The sequence below is a fragment of the Daldinia decipiens genome (assembly GCF_022478715.1).
Source record: "Daldinia decipiens strain CBS 113046 unplaced genomic scaffold F4813scaffold_10, whole genome shotgun sequence".
In the NCBI taxonomy this organism is placed as follows: Eukaryota; Fungi; Ascomycota; class Sordariomycetes; order Xylariales; family Hypoxylaceae; genus Daldinia; species Daldinia decipiens.
This window is the reverse complement of record NW_026054553.1, coordinates 747,291-759,857: the sequence shown is the minus strand read 5'-3', so window position 1 is coordinate 759,857 and position 12,567 is coordinate 747,291. Positions and strand designations below refer to the sequence as shown.

The following is a 12,567-nucleotide window of genomic DNA, read 5'->3' as shown; positions in this document are numbered from 1 at the left end:
GGGCTAGGAACGATTATAACCACTAAATCAATATTGTGGTAGAGCAGGTTCATTTGAAGACCTGCCAATACCAGACCCCTTATTTCGAATAGGGACGAGCCTGCAATGCAATAGGTTGCAGGAACAACGTGGGAGTAAGACAGTTATCGTCAACGTCTCTCTCCCTTGTTACCCCGCAAATCCAATCCAACTCCAACGCTTTGCTGGAACTGACTTCGGGCATCGTCTAGTCCCACCCCCACAACTCCTTTGGTGGGGTTACTCTGGGGTAATGTGATGTCGTCATTGGGTCAGCTTCGGTTCGTGGCCGTTTGATCTACTCTTTATTTACCCTAACAGTCCAACCACATAAATATCTCAAGCGCTACGGGCAGTACAAGTAAGGTGTCTACCTACCAGTTCGAACCGCTGAAGAATCTAACCAGCTATAGCATACGTACCCCGGTCTTATAGACTACTCGTGTGCAATAACACTGTCAGCAGGACAAGCTATTATTGGTTCCTTTGGCACTGCCCATCCCTTACCAACCCTTTCACAACTAATCACACGCTTCGATCTAGAAGGAATCGCGCCGATATCTTGCATACAAGCTAGACCTCGGTTATTTCAGCAGCAGGAACAAAAAATATCGTGTGGATTTCACATGGCATCGGGGATGCTCACCCAAATAGTATCTGGACATAGCATTCCAGTTCTGAGCTATGCAGGGCCAAGATTTTACCAACGGACGAGGACCCAAGGCGGTGTTCTTACCCCGTGGGGAAAGGACGAGCTAAGAGATTCTTGTCTAGATTTCCTTTCCAGAAGCTGGGTTTTCGAGAGAATACCCTGGAGCACCCGCGGAATTGGGTAAGCATTTCGCAAATGCAAGTCAGTCACTTTGTCCGATGCACATCAAAATCTCTTTGTCTGCGAAGGTCACATGAGTCAGGGACGGTAAAAAGAAAAAAAAGGCCTGAAATTACGATAGCTCCGATTTAAAAGCCAAACCTGCACACTACGCGAGTCAGTATAAAATTGATATGCATTCCAAGAGTCGCGATGAGATTCTTCCCAAAAAAATTATCTTCCCAGTTCTTAGTACTAATTAACGAAGGAGATAATTATCCCTCGGATTCCTCCCTATCTTCTCTCCTCCTCCAGTTTGGCGTGCTGCGACTTAGACACCATGTATAGGGTACTCACTCATCTGTTATCAGCCGCTGTGCTCGCCAGCTTGGCCGCCGCTCTCCCGGCACCAAGCCCAACCCTAGAAGAGCGAGTTGTCAAGACCTCGGTAGTCATACCGCAAGGGACTATCGTGGGCTCCGTCTCTAGCAGAGTTGAGAACTTTGGAGGCATACCCTTTGCCCAAGCTCCAGTGGGAAAGTTGCGCCTAAAGCCACCGCAGAGACTCACCTCTTCTCTCGGTACTTTCGATGCCACTGGGGCTGGTCCTGCTTGCCCGCAGATGTACTTTTCCACGAAAGGAGATCTCCTCACATCTGTGCTAGGAAACTTGATCAACACACCGCTTTTCCAGACTGTCACAGGGCAGACTGAGGACTGCTTGACCATGAGGGTTCAACGGCCCAAGGGTACTGCCGCAGGTGCCAAACTTCCTGTTCTCTTCTGGATATTTGGCGGCGGATTCGAACTTGGCAGCCCGCAGATGTACGATGCCTCATTGCTGGTCTCTAACGGTATTGATCAAGGAAAACCGTTCATATTTGTATCCGTGAACTACCGAGTTGGAGGGTTCGGGTTTTTAGCAGGAAAGGAGATCCTTGCCGACGGGGCGTCGAATCTAGGACTTCTAGATCAACGTATGGGTCTAGAATGGGTTCAAGACAACATAGCATTGTTCGGTGGAGACCCCGAAAAGGTGACCATCTGGGGAGAATCGGCCGGAGCTATCTCCGTGTTTGATCAGATGGCTCTTTACAATGGCAACAACACCTACAATGGGAAGAAGCTTTTCCGCGCAGCTATTATGAATAGCGGGAGTATAGTTCCAGCTCAGCCAGTAGACTGTGCCCGCTGCCAGGGTATATATGATACGGTGGTAAAAGCGGCGGGTTGCGCCGGGTCTGCTGATACGCTTGAGTGTCTTCGCGATGCGGACTACAATACCTTCCTCAACGCTGCTAATAGCGTCCCGGGTATCCTAAGTTACACTTCTATCTCTTTATCATACCTCCCACGACCGGACGGCGTCGTTTTGACCGAGAGTCCCGACGCCCTTGCGCTCAGTGGCAAATATGCAGCTGTACCTATGATTATTGGAGACCAAGAAGATGAGGGAACACTTTTCAGCTTGTTTCAACCCAACATCACCACTACCGACAAGCTCGTCGACTATATCTGGAAGGTGTTTTTCCCCGAAGTCGCGAGAAATGAGATCGTAGGCCTCGTCAACACATACGATCCATCAATCACCGCCGGAAGCCCTTTCAACACTGGTATTTTGAATAGCGCGTATCCACAGTTCAAACGCCTTGCGGCAATCATGGGTGACATGGTGTTCACTCTCACGCGGAGAATCTTCCTGCAGTCAGCTCTTGCCGCAAATCCCGATGTGCCTTCATGGTCATACCTAGCGTCTTACGACTATGGCACCCCGATATTGGGTACATTCCACGCCTCGGATATACTGCAGGTCTTTTACGGCGTCCTGCCTAATTACGCTAGCAAGGCTATTCAAAGCTACTACATCTCCTTCCTGTACACGATGGATCCTAACGAGGGCACGAGTTCTAGCATCGCGAAGTGGCCTCAATGGAAAGAGAAGAGGGAACTCATGCAATTTTGGAATAATAAGAGCAACTTACTAGCGGATAATTTCAGAAGCACAAGCGAGGAGTATATATCATCTCGTGCCGGTATCTTATTAATCTAGCCTTGCATTTAGAGCTGGGTTAGCATATGGGCGTTTGGAATTTGGATAAGGGTGTGCATAGGTAGGGAGGTACCTGGCGCTTGAACTCTGGAGGTTAAACGAGGAAGTTGGTTTTGGGTTGCCCAAGCAAACGTTGGCATAATGTCACGGTTGCACTAAACGTCATGTCACCAATCTTAGTTGAGAGGAGAGAGGGGACGAAAAGTAACTAAGCGAGGCATACAATACCAGATACTGTAGATAATCCGACTCATGCTTGGCTACTGTAACGTTTCTTAGACGTTCATGGAGCTGCGAGTGCATGGTAGATCTAGATTAATAGTATTACGATGGCGCGGGGTTACGAGCTCGGTATCGGTAAGGTTTCCTGGAATAATTCCATGTACTCTGATCAATATAACCCGAGAATAGGATAATGTAACATTGCTAGTGGATATACCATTCGTATTAAGACTCCTCACATTGAATATCTATACCTTAGGTATGTTCATATCTTAGTCCTCAAATCACGGTGTCGTGTACCTAAGGGTTAACTTTAGCCATGTTATCTTTATTTCTGTTAGTCTTTTTAGATGTCTTCGCGCAGTTCAATGCGCAAGCTGTTAGATTCGCAGAGAAAGAAGAGTCACCGGGGAGAAGCGACAGCCGTGCAATCTCTCTAGATAAAGAGTCTGATGTAGACGGCTTGATTTCAAGCATGACGATCGAGGACCTCGGTTAGTTTATCTAGAAGCTGAAAGATCCCCCCCTATATTTAAACTAACTGACAAGTATTCAAGTCTTACAATTACATCTTATGTTCGGAGGCGATATCGTAGGGGTCGAGTCGAAAAATGAGCTTTATGGTAGGTGCACTCGCAAGCTACTCTCGAGTATTCCTACGCTACCATGAAGACTAGACTACACGATGCGCTTCAGTCCGGACTCGCCAATAGGTGTGATGCATGATTGGTAAGTCCCGGAGTTTTTCGTGGAAAGAGGTTCCTAGTTTACCGTTGCATAGGTACCCGCTCAACACTTCTCATTACAACGCCGTCCAGGAGTTGAATCTGCAGAAATCACGACTGAAGGTCCCGTTCATACACTTGGGAGAATGTCTTCATGGTGTTGGGTCTTTTAAACAATCCATTTTCCCTCAAAGCTTGGGCTTGTCGGCTAGTTTCGATGCTGACCTTGCATATCGGGTCGGTCGAGCGATTGGAACCGAAGCTAGGTCGATAGGGATTCATGCTTGCTTATCCCCCGTTCTAGATATCGGCCAGGATCCGCGATGGGGACGTATGCAAGGTACGGCTTCTCTGTGTTGTGAGAGGCCCGCTTCTGTACTGATAGTATGCAGAGGCTTGGGGTGAAGATAAGGTGCTGACATCGCATATGGGGGTCGCCTTTTCACGCGGGTTATCTAAAAATGGTTCTTGGTCTGAGCCGGATGCCGTGGTGCCAGTGGTGAAGGTATGTATATGAAATACCATCCTATCCTATAAGCAGTGTTAATAACTTATTTCACCTGGTAGCATTTCGCCGCCCACGGGGCTCCGCAGTCCGGGCACAACACTGCCCCTTTCATGGGCCATGGAAATCGGCAAGTCATGCAGGATCTTCTCATGCCATTCAAAGCTGTGATCCAGCTTGGTGGAGCGAGAGGAGTCATGATGTAAGTTGACTATGACCTAACTACCTATGTAGGTAGGTACCTATGTAGCGTGCGTTAAACATGCTACAGGGCATATAACGAACTTGATGATATACCGGCTCATGTGCATCCTATGTTATACCAAGCGCTTGACGACTGGGGGTTCGATGGATTTATCATTGCTGATGATACCGGTATTAATACATGCCAAGAAAGCCTTGATATGCGTTATGCTAAACATATAACAGGTATGGTTGAGCTCCAAACAGTACATCGAGTGGCAGATTCTCCTGCAGATGCGATACAGCAATGGTTTAATGCTGGAGGGATGGTTCAATTTTATGACTTCCCTTTAGAAGTCTATCTTAATGTGAAGCCCCCCTTCGGACCTAATAACACCAACAATACTAACACAGACTTAGACGACAATAGACCTAGTTAAAAATGGCACCGTGGAATTAGCAACCGTACAATCTCATGTACGTAGGATACTAGGTATCAAGTGGGATTTGGGTTTATTTGACAACCCCTTCATCGATACCAAGATAGATCCCCTACAAACTGTCGAGACCCATCGCGACCTAACACGCGAAGCTGCTCAAAGGAGCATTGTCCTCCTTGAGAACAAGAACTCGACGCTACCATTAAGACCCAACGCTCAGAATATCTCTAAGATCGCTCTTATCGGCCCTTTCACTGACGTGTTTAACTATGGCGATTATTCTGGCCAATGGGGCCAGTATCCCGCAGAAGCAGCGCGGACAATTCGACAAGGAATCCTAGGTTATGCAAGCAACAACGAGTTTGAACTAGTTACCAGCTGGGGGACGAATACCTGGGAATATAACGCACAATATGTGATCCCATCCTATCTTTTATCGTCGAACGGCACCATAGGCGGTCTTTCAGCAACTTACTTCGCTGATACTAACTTTACTCAACCGGCCGCGCATCGAATAGAGTTGCCAGCGCTAGATTGGGGGCTTTATCCCCCAGATGGTCTGACATCTAATAATTTCAGTGCCATCTGGGAAGGCGAGCTACAATCCCCGGTTGATACAGATGTTGATGGTTGGATTGGAGCGGCAGTTGGCCCCAACACGACTGTTAAGCTCTTTATAGACGGGAATTTGATCACATCAAGCGGAGTTGATGGGCTACTTGATTCCGGCAATATTATGGGCAATATCATGGAATACGATTATATTACAACTAATGCCACGTTACCTCCTAAAGGATCTGCGCCGTTCACTTTCAAAAAGGGGGAGGCTTATCACATTCGCATCGAATATCAGGCATTCAATCTATATAAGAAAGTAGAGAACGTGAATTCTATCAATTCGCAACTCATCCTTTTTTGGAACCTCGTCAGCCGGAACGGCGATGCCATCGACCAGGCAGTCCAGTTAGCAAGTTCCTCAGACGTCGTGGTCCTAGCAGTCGGCGCTGCTTGGAATAGCGACGGAGAAGGCGGAGATAGAGGCACGCTTGGCCTTGCCCCAAGCCAAGACTTATTGGCTAAAGAGATCTACAAGTTGGGAAAGCCCGTCGTGCTTGTCCTTCAGGGTGGCCGGCCCTTCGCAATCGACTATTATAATCAGAGCGCTGCAGTGTTAAATACTTTTTTTCCTGGCCAATCTGGTGGCCAAGCCATCGCGGACGTGTTATTCGGCACTGTCAACCCCGGCGGCCGGATGCCAATAACCGTGCCGAAGCACGTTGGTCAGATCCCCGTATATTACAACTACAAGCCAACTGCCCACTTAAAGAATTATTTGGATGCCGAATCATCTCCGGCATATTGGTTTGGGTACGGACTATCATACACGACATTTTCAGTGTCCAAGTTTGGAGCCTCAATAAATGGTACGGGTGCGACAGGCTTCAAGGCTGGGGATATAATTACGTTCTCGGGTTTTGTTAAGAACAGCGGCACCGTAGCTGGGAGCTATGTTGCGCAGGTATACGTGCTTAGTCGCGTCTCATCTATCACTCAGCCGGTAAGGCAACTTGTCGCCTTCCAGCGTATTGACATACCGGCTGGCGACGAAGCTACGATTTCGCTGCAGTTGGATGTTGATAGGTACCTTACCATCCTAAATAGGAGAAATGAGTGGGAACTGGAGAAAGGGCCGTACACTTTTGCGCTCTTAAATCACGGCGGCGATGCGGACACGGCTCAGAATATCACTTTAAATTGTATATAATTAAGACGGGGGATTTTAGACTTGCTGCTTTAGTTAAATTCCTCGAGTAAATATCATATACATTACTCGAATATCGAATATCAAATATCGAATATTTGATCTTTTACCATTTATATATAGAGCATGGGATTAATGTAGCCTCTCCGTGGTTGTGAATGTCGTGGCATGCGAGCCGGCATTGTTCGGGGACACTGTCCGGAGCAGTCTCGGCAGCTCCGTAGAAGGAGGGTCCTACTGCTAAACAGTAGATAGTATAGGTACACTATGTTCATAACTGCTCTAAATGTGCTTGATATTGCATTAAACATGGTTTCCTCGAAAAGGAAGGACAAACTCTCCCTTGCCCCACTCATGTGGAACGTCACTACGGACTACGGGACCTAACAAAACAACTTTAACTTTCTTTGAGCTGATTCAGATTCTAATTAAATTAAATTATTCTAATTAATTTCTAATTAACCCGGCTGTTACATATTCTCGCGCGTCCCGCGGGAAACTTAACAAATCATGACTGAACCAACTCGAGATTCATGTCCGCCTCCTCGCCCCGCCAGTCGCATGATGCGTCCGATATAACATGTATCGCGCCAGAGCCTTTCGAACCTATACCTCTTATCGCCGACATTGTGCGTACCGGATATTGCATTCCAGGCTCAGTATTTCTGGTTGAGGGCGTCGATTCCATCCATACGTCTAGATCTAAGAGATGGCGTGCCGTACGTCTATTACTCGGAGATGGGGAGCTGTGTATCCAGGCCCTGTTATCGGCCGAGATGCATAGATACGTAGACGAGGGGGAAGTCTCCTTTGGGTCCTACGTTAAGCTGGAACAATTCCGAATCGAACGCAGGAACCTCCCTGATGGGACTGATGAGGGCTCGCCAACCACCAAAGGAAAGGAAAAAGAGCTCGATGATCATGGTGCAGGAAATGGGATGGTCTATCTGGTTGTCGAGGATCTTGCGCTCGTCGGATGGAATAACGCACTTGTCGATACCACGCCCGTCGAAAGTGCCCAAGCAGACGCTGAAGTCCCACAAGATCGAGCTGAAAATAACGCTCAGACTTCTATCACGACCAAACCGGTTCCAGGCAACAGTACTACGCAGTCTTTCGACAGTGGTGTTGGTCATCTGAAAGAATTAGCTGATGCGGATGACGATTTCGAGGTCATGCCAAATGCTGTGTCGAAGGCGACCCAGAACAGGCTTGATATCGCAGCAAAATCTAAGGACACAAACCATCTTCCATGGTCGAGCAACAACCCCGGGAAACCCCTGAAACTCACCGAGCTACGCAAAATCCCTAACTTACCATACAAACAAAATTGGAGTGTCAATGTGCTAGCAGTAGTTTCGGCAATCTCAGGTCTTGAACCTTCCGGCCTACCACCGTATAGCCAGCGACAAGCCAGGCTTGCCGACCCCTCTACCGATAAGCACGTGCTCTTGACGGTATTTCTAGATCCGGAACAGTTCTTACCGGCAGTTGGAAGCGTCGTATTACTTCTCGGTGTCAAGAACCATCGTTTTGACGGTGGAAGCCTCAAAAAGTATGCTAGCGACCGCCCGGTGGCCGGACATAGCTGGTGGTATGAGAATCCGGCGCAGTTCGACTGGTGCGATGTCGAGGGGCTGAGGCAGTGGTGGGTCGAGGGCCAGTCTCCCGAATAGTTCTTTGGGGCATGGTTGTTTATGAAGCGGCTGATCATAATCATTCTCTAATGGATAGCAACTACGGACAGTAGATTGTTATTATCGAATCAGCCTTTTTACATTGCTGCTTTTCTATTTGGTGAATAATGATAATATTTTTTTTTGGGTGTTTAGTCGCTATATAAATCAATAATACCTGGCTACATCCTAATCCAAACTTCACTAGGTTAAATCCCTACCTAGGTAGGTAGTTAGGTAACTATAACAAACCGTCAAGAATCCTCCCTGGGTATCATCAATTCGACTAATGGTGTCCATAAACGAAGTTAACCCCGTCATTTCCAGTATCTTTAAAGGTCATTGGTAGTCAATCTTCGGCCTTTTTTACTGCCATACGGTATGTACGGATGCTGTCGTTGCGGATTTAGTTGGTACGGCCGTCGGCGCCGATGGGAGCTTGAGGGTCCGGGAAAAAGTTATTCACGGACTGTTCCAATAAAACCATGTCTATAACAGGAGTTAGCAGTCGCTCTTATGGGTATGAAATTCAGTTGCTTAGGGGTATATATTGGGATCCATGGTTTCTAGAGGGACAGTAGGGGGTTACGTACACTCATCAGGCGTTCTGTCCGTATAGTCGTCGCCGAATAACTCGCGCATGTGCGGGTCGGGAAGGATATAATGATTCTGGGTTTGCGGAAGCCCATTGTCCGAAGTCAAGGCCGATCTTTGCCAGAGCTCCAGCTGATCCAGCAGATATTGACCTATATTATGACCAGGTATCTGTCCTACCCGGTCGTCATCGTTGTTGATGAGAATCGGGTTTCGGGTTCCGGAATGGGCCTGAGTTCCGGACTGGGCTTGGGAGTCGAGATAAGACTGAGGAATAGGGGTCCAGATGACTGGGTGAGCCCTCCTGGGGTCTAGGTCACGTCCGGTATGGTGGCCATCGTTCACATGTCCGAGGATGTAGCCCTGACCACGGAAAGTTGTGTCCCCGCCATCGAAATCATACGATTGCTCGTAGTCGTTCGAGTATCCGTGGCCATGCGAGTGCCCATGGTGATGAGAGCTCCCATGCCTGTGAGACTTCCCATGGCCATGTTTATGTCCGCCATTACGGGAGCGACCGCTGCCGCTTGCATGTCCGGAATCGTGTGTGGACTCATGGGCGGTACGGCCATTGCCGCAACGGCAAGGGTTGCATCGACAAGCGGCGCCGCACGGACACATTGCGCTGTCACGTCGGTGTACTGCCGTAACCAGTTGTCTAGTTGTCCAGTCGTGTACCTAGATAGGTAAGTCTGATATTGAGGTCGGAAGTAGTATGGTGATGTTTAGTAGATGAAGACAGAGTTTTGGATGAAAAACGAAAAGAGGAGGGTAGCCTTCTGTTTATATAGACGAAATCCACACTTCCAAGCCAAAGCTTCAAGCTAATTTTGAGTCATAATGGCCCTTGGTGCGTAAGGTCTCGATCATATGTTGCGTGCGATGTGAGTTGTTGTGAGTGCAATATCACATTTTGAGGCACGATGACAAATTCCTCCTAACTACCTCGACAGCTAAGACGCTGAGATCTAAACCAAGAATAGAGAAGCCTTGTTGGTAAACTCGTCTGATGTCCAACATCAGTCATAAGCGGCCTCTTTCAGAAATTCGTACTGGACAAGTCATAAATGAATCGATTCAAAGTCAGTAGTTCTCGGCAACACAATGGTTGTAATGCTCTTCAAGGGTAGTACAAATAACGAAGCTTCACTCAAGTCCTAGTCATGAGCTGACGCGTATTTCATCGTCACAATTAATTATTTTGAACCACTTTTTCAAGTTAATCTATTAAAAGTGTTCAGGATTTTCCGCGGATATGTAACAGCCCATATGCTAGGTACCTAGATTAGAGATATGATTCAATCAGTACTGCCCTTGAAGTTTTCTTCTCAGTACGTACTATCATACTTGGATCTACAAGGCTATACTATGTACGACGTTAATATTTTAATGTTAGGTATTCCACATGGTTCCAACTCCGAGTTGAGGTATGAACATCATCCCTGAAGCTGATAATAAGTCTGAGCAATACTTCAAATACGGTTTGAGAGTTAGTCCTGGCGAGGTATAGATGTTATTAGTAATATTGTCCCCTAGTAGGAGGTCTCTGATAACCTATATTAGATACTAGGCATTACTCGGGCCAGTTTCTTAACTACTAAAATAATGTAGAAACAACTGGAAGGCATACAATCGGTATGTATATGAAATATACACTAATGAAGATGTTATAACCCCCCCCGAAACTCGGGTTAAGATGACCGCATCTATAGCTTGCTACAAACATGTCGTAGAGGGTGTAAAATAATTGCATATAGGTAGGTAGGTACCTATATATTTCCACCAATGTGGTCTTTTTGTACACCAATTAATTAGCACATCAATGTAGAGCTATCAAGTTCTGACCTTAACTGCAACGACGATACCCCATCCACGGACACTCTCCCATATTCCGAGATCATTCTCCTGGCGGAACGTAATCTCCTGAGCTGTAACTGTCATGCTAGCCTCCCGTTTCTCTTGCTCTTCCTGTATATCGTCCTTCGCAGCATCAATTCGTGAGGGGTTTAGTACTGTTGGTTCTGGCGACTTTTGTTCACTTGCGCGTTTCCCCCAGAACCAGCTTTTCTTCTCCTTCTTCGGTGGTAGCCTTTGCTCAACCACAGTCTGAACTACCGAGTTAAGCTTCACTTCTGGATTTTTCTCTTTTTTAGGCTGTAGGTAATTGGCGAGGCGGCGTGCCATCTCCTCATCACGCCACCAGAGTGATTTAATCTTTTCGGCGGCACCATCTAACGAAGAACTAGGCTCATCAAATCGTCCCCAATCACTAAATCCTTGTCCAGAGGCCCAGCTCGGGTTTTCGCTGATCTCCGGGGAACTAAGCGTACCAGAGCCAGACTTAGAGTCCTTACTAGGGCTTTCTATAGAAATTCTGGATACGCGACAAATCTCCCCGCGTCGCTGCATGTCTTCTAACCCGCTAAGAATGGCATTCTTAGGAACTGCGGCACCCGGGACTAAAGTAAGGGTCGCTAGCGGAATGGGAGTATGTCGAGCCTCTAAGTCGACCAGGAACTCTTCGAGGACGGGGACAATTTGGTCTAGCAGGGATGCATCACTAAATGACTGTTCGACTCTCCGCGCTTGTTGCGTTGCCCGGATGCGATCTGGAAGGGACGTAATATGACGTTGAAGATGAGAAGATAGGGAATTTAACTGCAACTCATCTAGGGGGCCAGAATTAGTTGGAACAGCGGTATAAGGAGGAGGCGCCTCCAGAGGTTCTTTGCTATCCATGTTTGCTGCAACCTGTCCAAAGATTTGACGGGACAGTGGATGAAGCTAGTAGCTATTTAGGGAGAGTTAGAACCAGGAAAATGGTTGGCCTGTTCTTGCTTGAATACTATGTAGGTAGTAGTGAGAAAACAGCCACCCTAAATGTGCCTGCCACCTAGTTATGCCAATCCTTCTAGCAGAGGGGCACGGGTTAGCGTTAAGCAAACAGAGTCACTATCCAAGCGTAGATGCTTACCAAAGAACTCAAACGGGTTAGGAACTATATTATAGTCAGTTACAATCTAGACTTAACCATTAATTCTCGTCATCGGTCCGGGGACAAAATAATCCACAGCTTGGGTTGACACGGAAGTTGATCATACCCCTGAGTAAAGATGAGGAGCCTAACCTTGATGGAAGACAAGTCTGCGACTGCCGGTTGTCTGCCGCTCACGTTCGGGATCATTCGGGGTCAGAAGACAGCACCAGTCAGCCGTGAATACCGAATACCCAGATTTGGGACTAAGATGCAAGATCAGCCTTGCATCCGTCGTTCACGGGGATACGTAGTAAGTAAGACGGGGGGTCTAAGCCTCACTTAGCGGCGTTGGGAGCGCTGAAGATAATGATACGGGACTTTGGTCACGTAAAGAAGGTCTCTATGCATTCGATTGCAACGAATGAATGAATTGCCAATTGGCGAATCGAGATTTCGAACATTGGATGACGACGAGGTTTCAGATGGACGCATGAGTCCCGATCTCTCGATACCTAACACAACATATGTATAAGTGCGGGGGGACGGTAGGACTCTGGGGTGATCGAAACACCTAATGGATAGAACAACTGGGTTGCATGACTAG

The 12,567-nt window shown here is 47.4% G+C and overlaps 5 protein-coding genes across 5 annotated transcripts; 3 read left to right on the top strand and 2 right to left on the bottom strand.

The window, feature by feature from the left end:
* Nucleotides 1-966: 966 nt before the first annotated feature.
* Nucleotides 967-3,315, top strand: F4813DRAFT_28459 (sterol esterase). The gene is made up of 3 exons (XM_049240527.1): nucleotides 967-1,006; nucleotides 1,098-3,236; nucleotides 3,310-3,315. The coding sequence occupies exon 2, from the start codon at nucleotides 1,170-1,172 to the stop codon at nucleotides 2,877-2,879; it is 1,710 nt and encodes a 569-aa protein (XP_049101284.1). The 5' UTR covers nucleotides 967-1,006; nucleotides 1,098-1,169; the 3' UTR covers nucleotides 2,880-3,236; nucleotides 3,310-3,315.
* A 9-nt stretch (nucleotides 3,316-3,324) lies between these two features.
* Nucleotides 3,325-6,790, top strand: F4813DRAFT_354600 (glycoside hydrolase family 3 protein). Its single transcript, XM_049242773.1, has 10 exons — nucleotides 3,325-3,360; nucleotides 3,443-3,595; nucleotides 3,659-3,724; nucleotides 3,779-3,830; nucleotides 3,883-4,166; nucleotides 4,219-4,331; nucleotides 4,394-4,533; nucleotides 4,603-4,706; nucleotides 4,761-4,882; nucleotides 4,935-6,790. The coding sequence occupies exons 2-10, from the start codon at nucleotides 3,577-3,579 to the stop codon at nucleotides 6,717-6,719; spliced, it is 2,685 nt and encodes an 894-aa protein (XP_049101283.1). The 5' UTR covers nucleotides 3,325-3,360; nucleotides 3,443-3,576; the 3' UTR covers nucleotides 6,720-6,790.
* Nucleotides 6,791-7,006: 216 nt separating this feature from the next.
* On the top strand, nucleotides 7,007-8,685 carry F4813DRAFT_28429 (uncharacterized protein). Its single transcript, XM_049240523.1, has one exon. It carries the CDS (start codon nucleotides 7,250-7,252, stop codon nucleotides 8,390-8,392), a length of 1,143 nt encoding a protein of 380 aa, XP_049101282.1. The 5' UTR covers nucleotides 7,007-7,249; the 3' UTR covers nucleotides 8,393-8,685.
* Nucleotides 8,596-9,788, bottom strand: F4813DRAFT_28426 (uncharacterized protein). Its single transcript, XM_049240522.1, has 2 exons — nucleotides 8,986-9,788; nucleotides 8,596-8,881 (listed from the first exon to the last, which is right to left on the bottom strand). The coding sequence occupies exons 1-2, from the start codon at nucleotides 9,605-9,607 to the stop codon at nucleotides 8,799-8,801; spliced, it is 705 nt and encodes a 234-aa protein (XP_049101281.1). The 5' UTR covers nucleotides 9,608-9,788; the 3' UTR covers nucleotides 8,596-8,798.
* Nucleotides 9,789-10,498: 710 nt separating this feature from the next.
* F4813DRAFT_28385 (uncharacterized protein) lies at nucleotides 10,499-12,101 on the bottom strand. The gene is made up of 3 exons (XM_049240519.1): nucleotides 12,088-12,101; nucleotides 11,961-11,984; nucleotides 10,499-11,894 (listed from the first exon to the last, which is right to left on the bottom strand). The coding sequence occupies exon 3, from the start codon at nucleotides 11,723-11,725 to the stop codon at nucleotides 10,820-10,822; it is 906 nt and encodes a 301-aa protein (XP_049101280.1). The 5' UTR covers nucleotides 11,726-11,894; nucleotides 11,961-11,984; nucleotides 12,088-12,101; the 3' UTR covers nucleotides 10,499-10,819.
* Between the last annotated feature and the right edge of the window lie 466 nt (nucleotides 12,102-12,567).

Bases quoted from the DNA above. Each gene is read 5' to 3' on its own strand.
- F4813DRAFT_28385 (XM_049240519.1), bottom strand. From the start codon at position 11,725: ATGGATAGCAAAGAACCTCTGGAGGCGCCTCCTCCTTATACCGCTGTT.
- F4813DRAFT_28426 (XM_049240522.1), bottom strand. From the start codon at position 9,607: ATGTGTCCGTGCGGCGCCGCTTGTCGATGCAACCCTTGCCGTTGCGGC. The intron at 8,882-8,985 runs GTACGTAACCCC...CTCCTGTTATAG, and splicing joins GGACAGAACGCCTGATGAGT to ACATGGTTTTATTGGAACAG.
- F4813DRAFT_28429 (XM_049240523.1), top strand. From the start codon at position 7,250: ATGTCCGCCTCCTCGCCCCGCCAGTCGCATGATGCGTCCGATATAACA.
- F4813DRAFT_354600 (XM_049242773.1), top strand. The intron at 3,725-3,778 runs GTAGGTGCACTC...CATGAAGACTAG, and splicing joins GTCGAAAAATGAGCTTTATG to ACTACACGATGCGCTTCAGT. The intron at 4,534-4,602 runs GTAAGTTGACTA...AACATGCTACAG, and splicing joins GGAGCGAGAGGAGTCATGAT to GGCATATAACGAACTTGATG.
- F4813DRAFT_28459 (XM_049240527.1), top strand. From the start codon at position 1,170: ATGTATAGGGTACTCACTCATCTGTTATCAGCCGCTGTGCTCGCCAGC.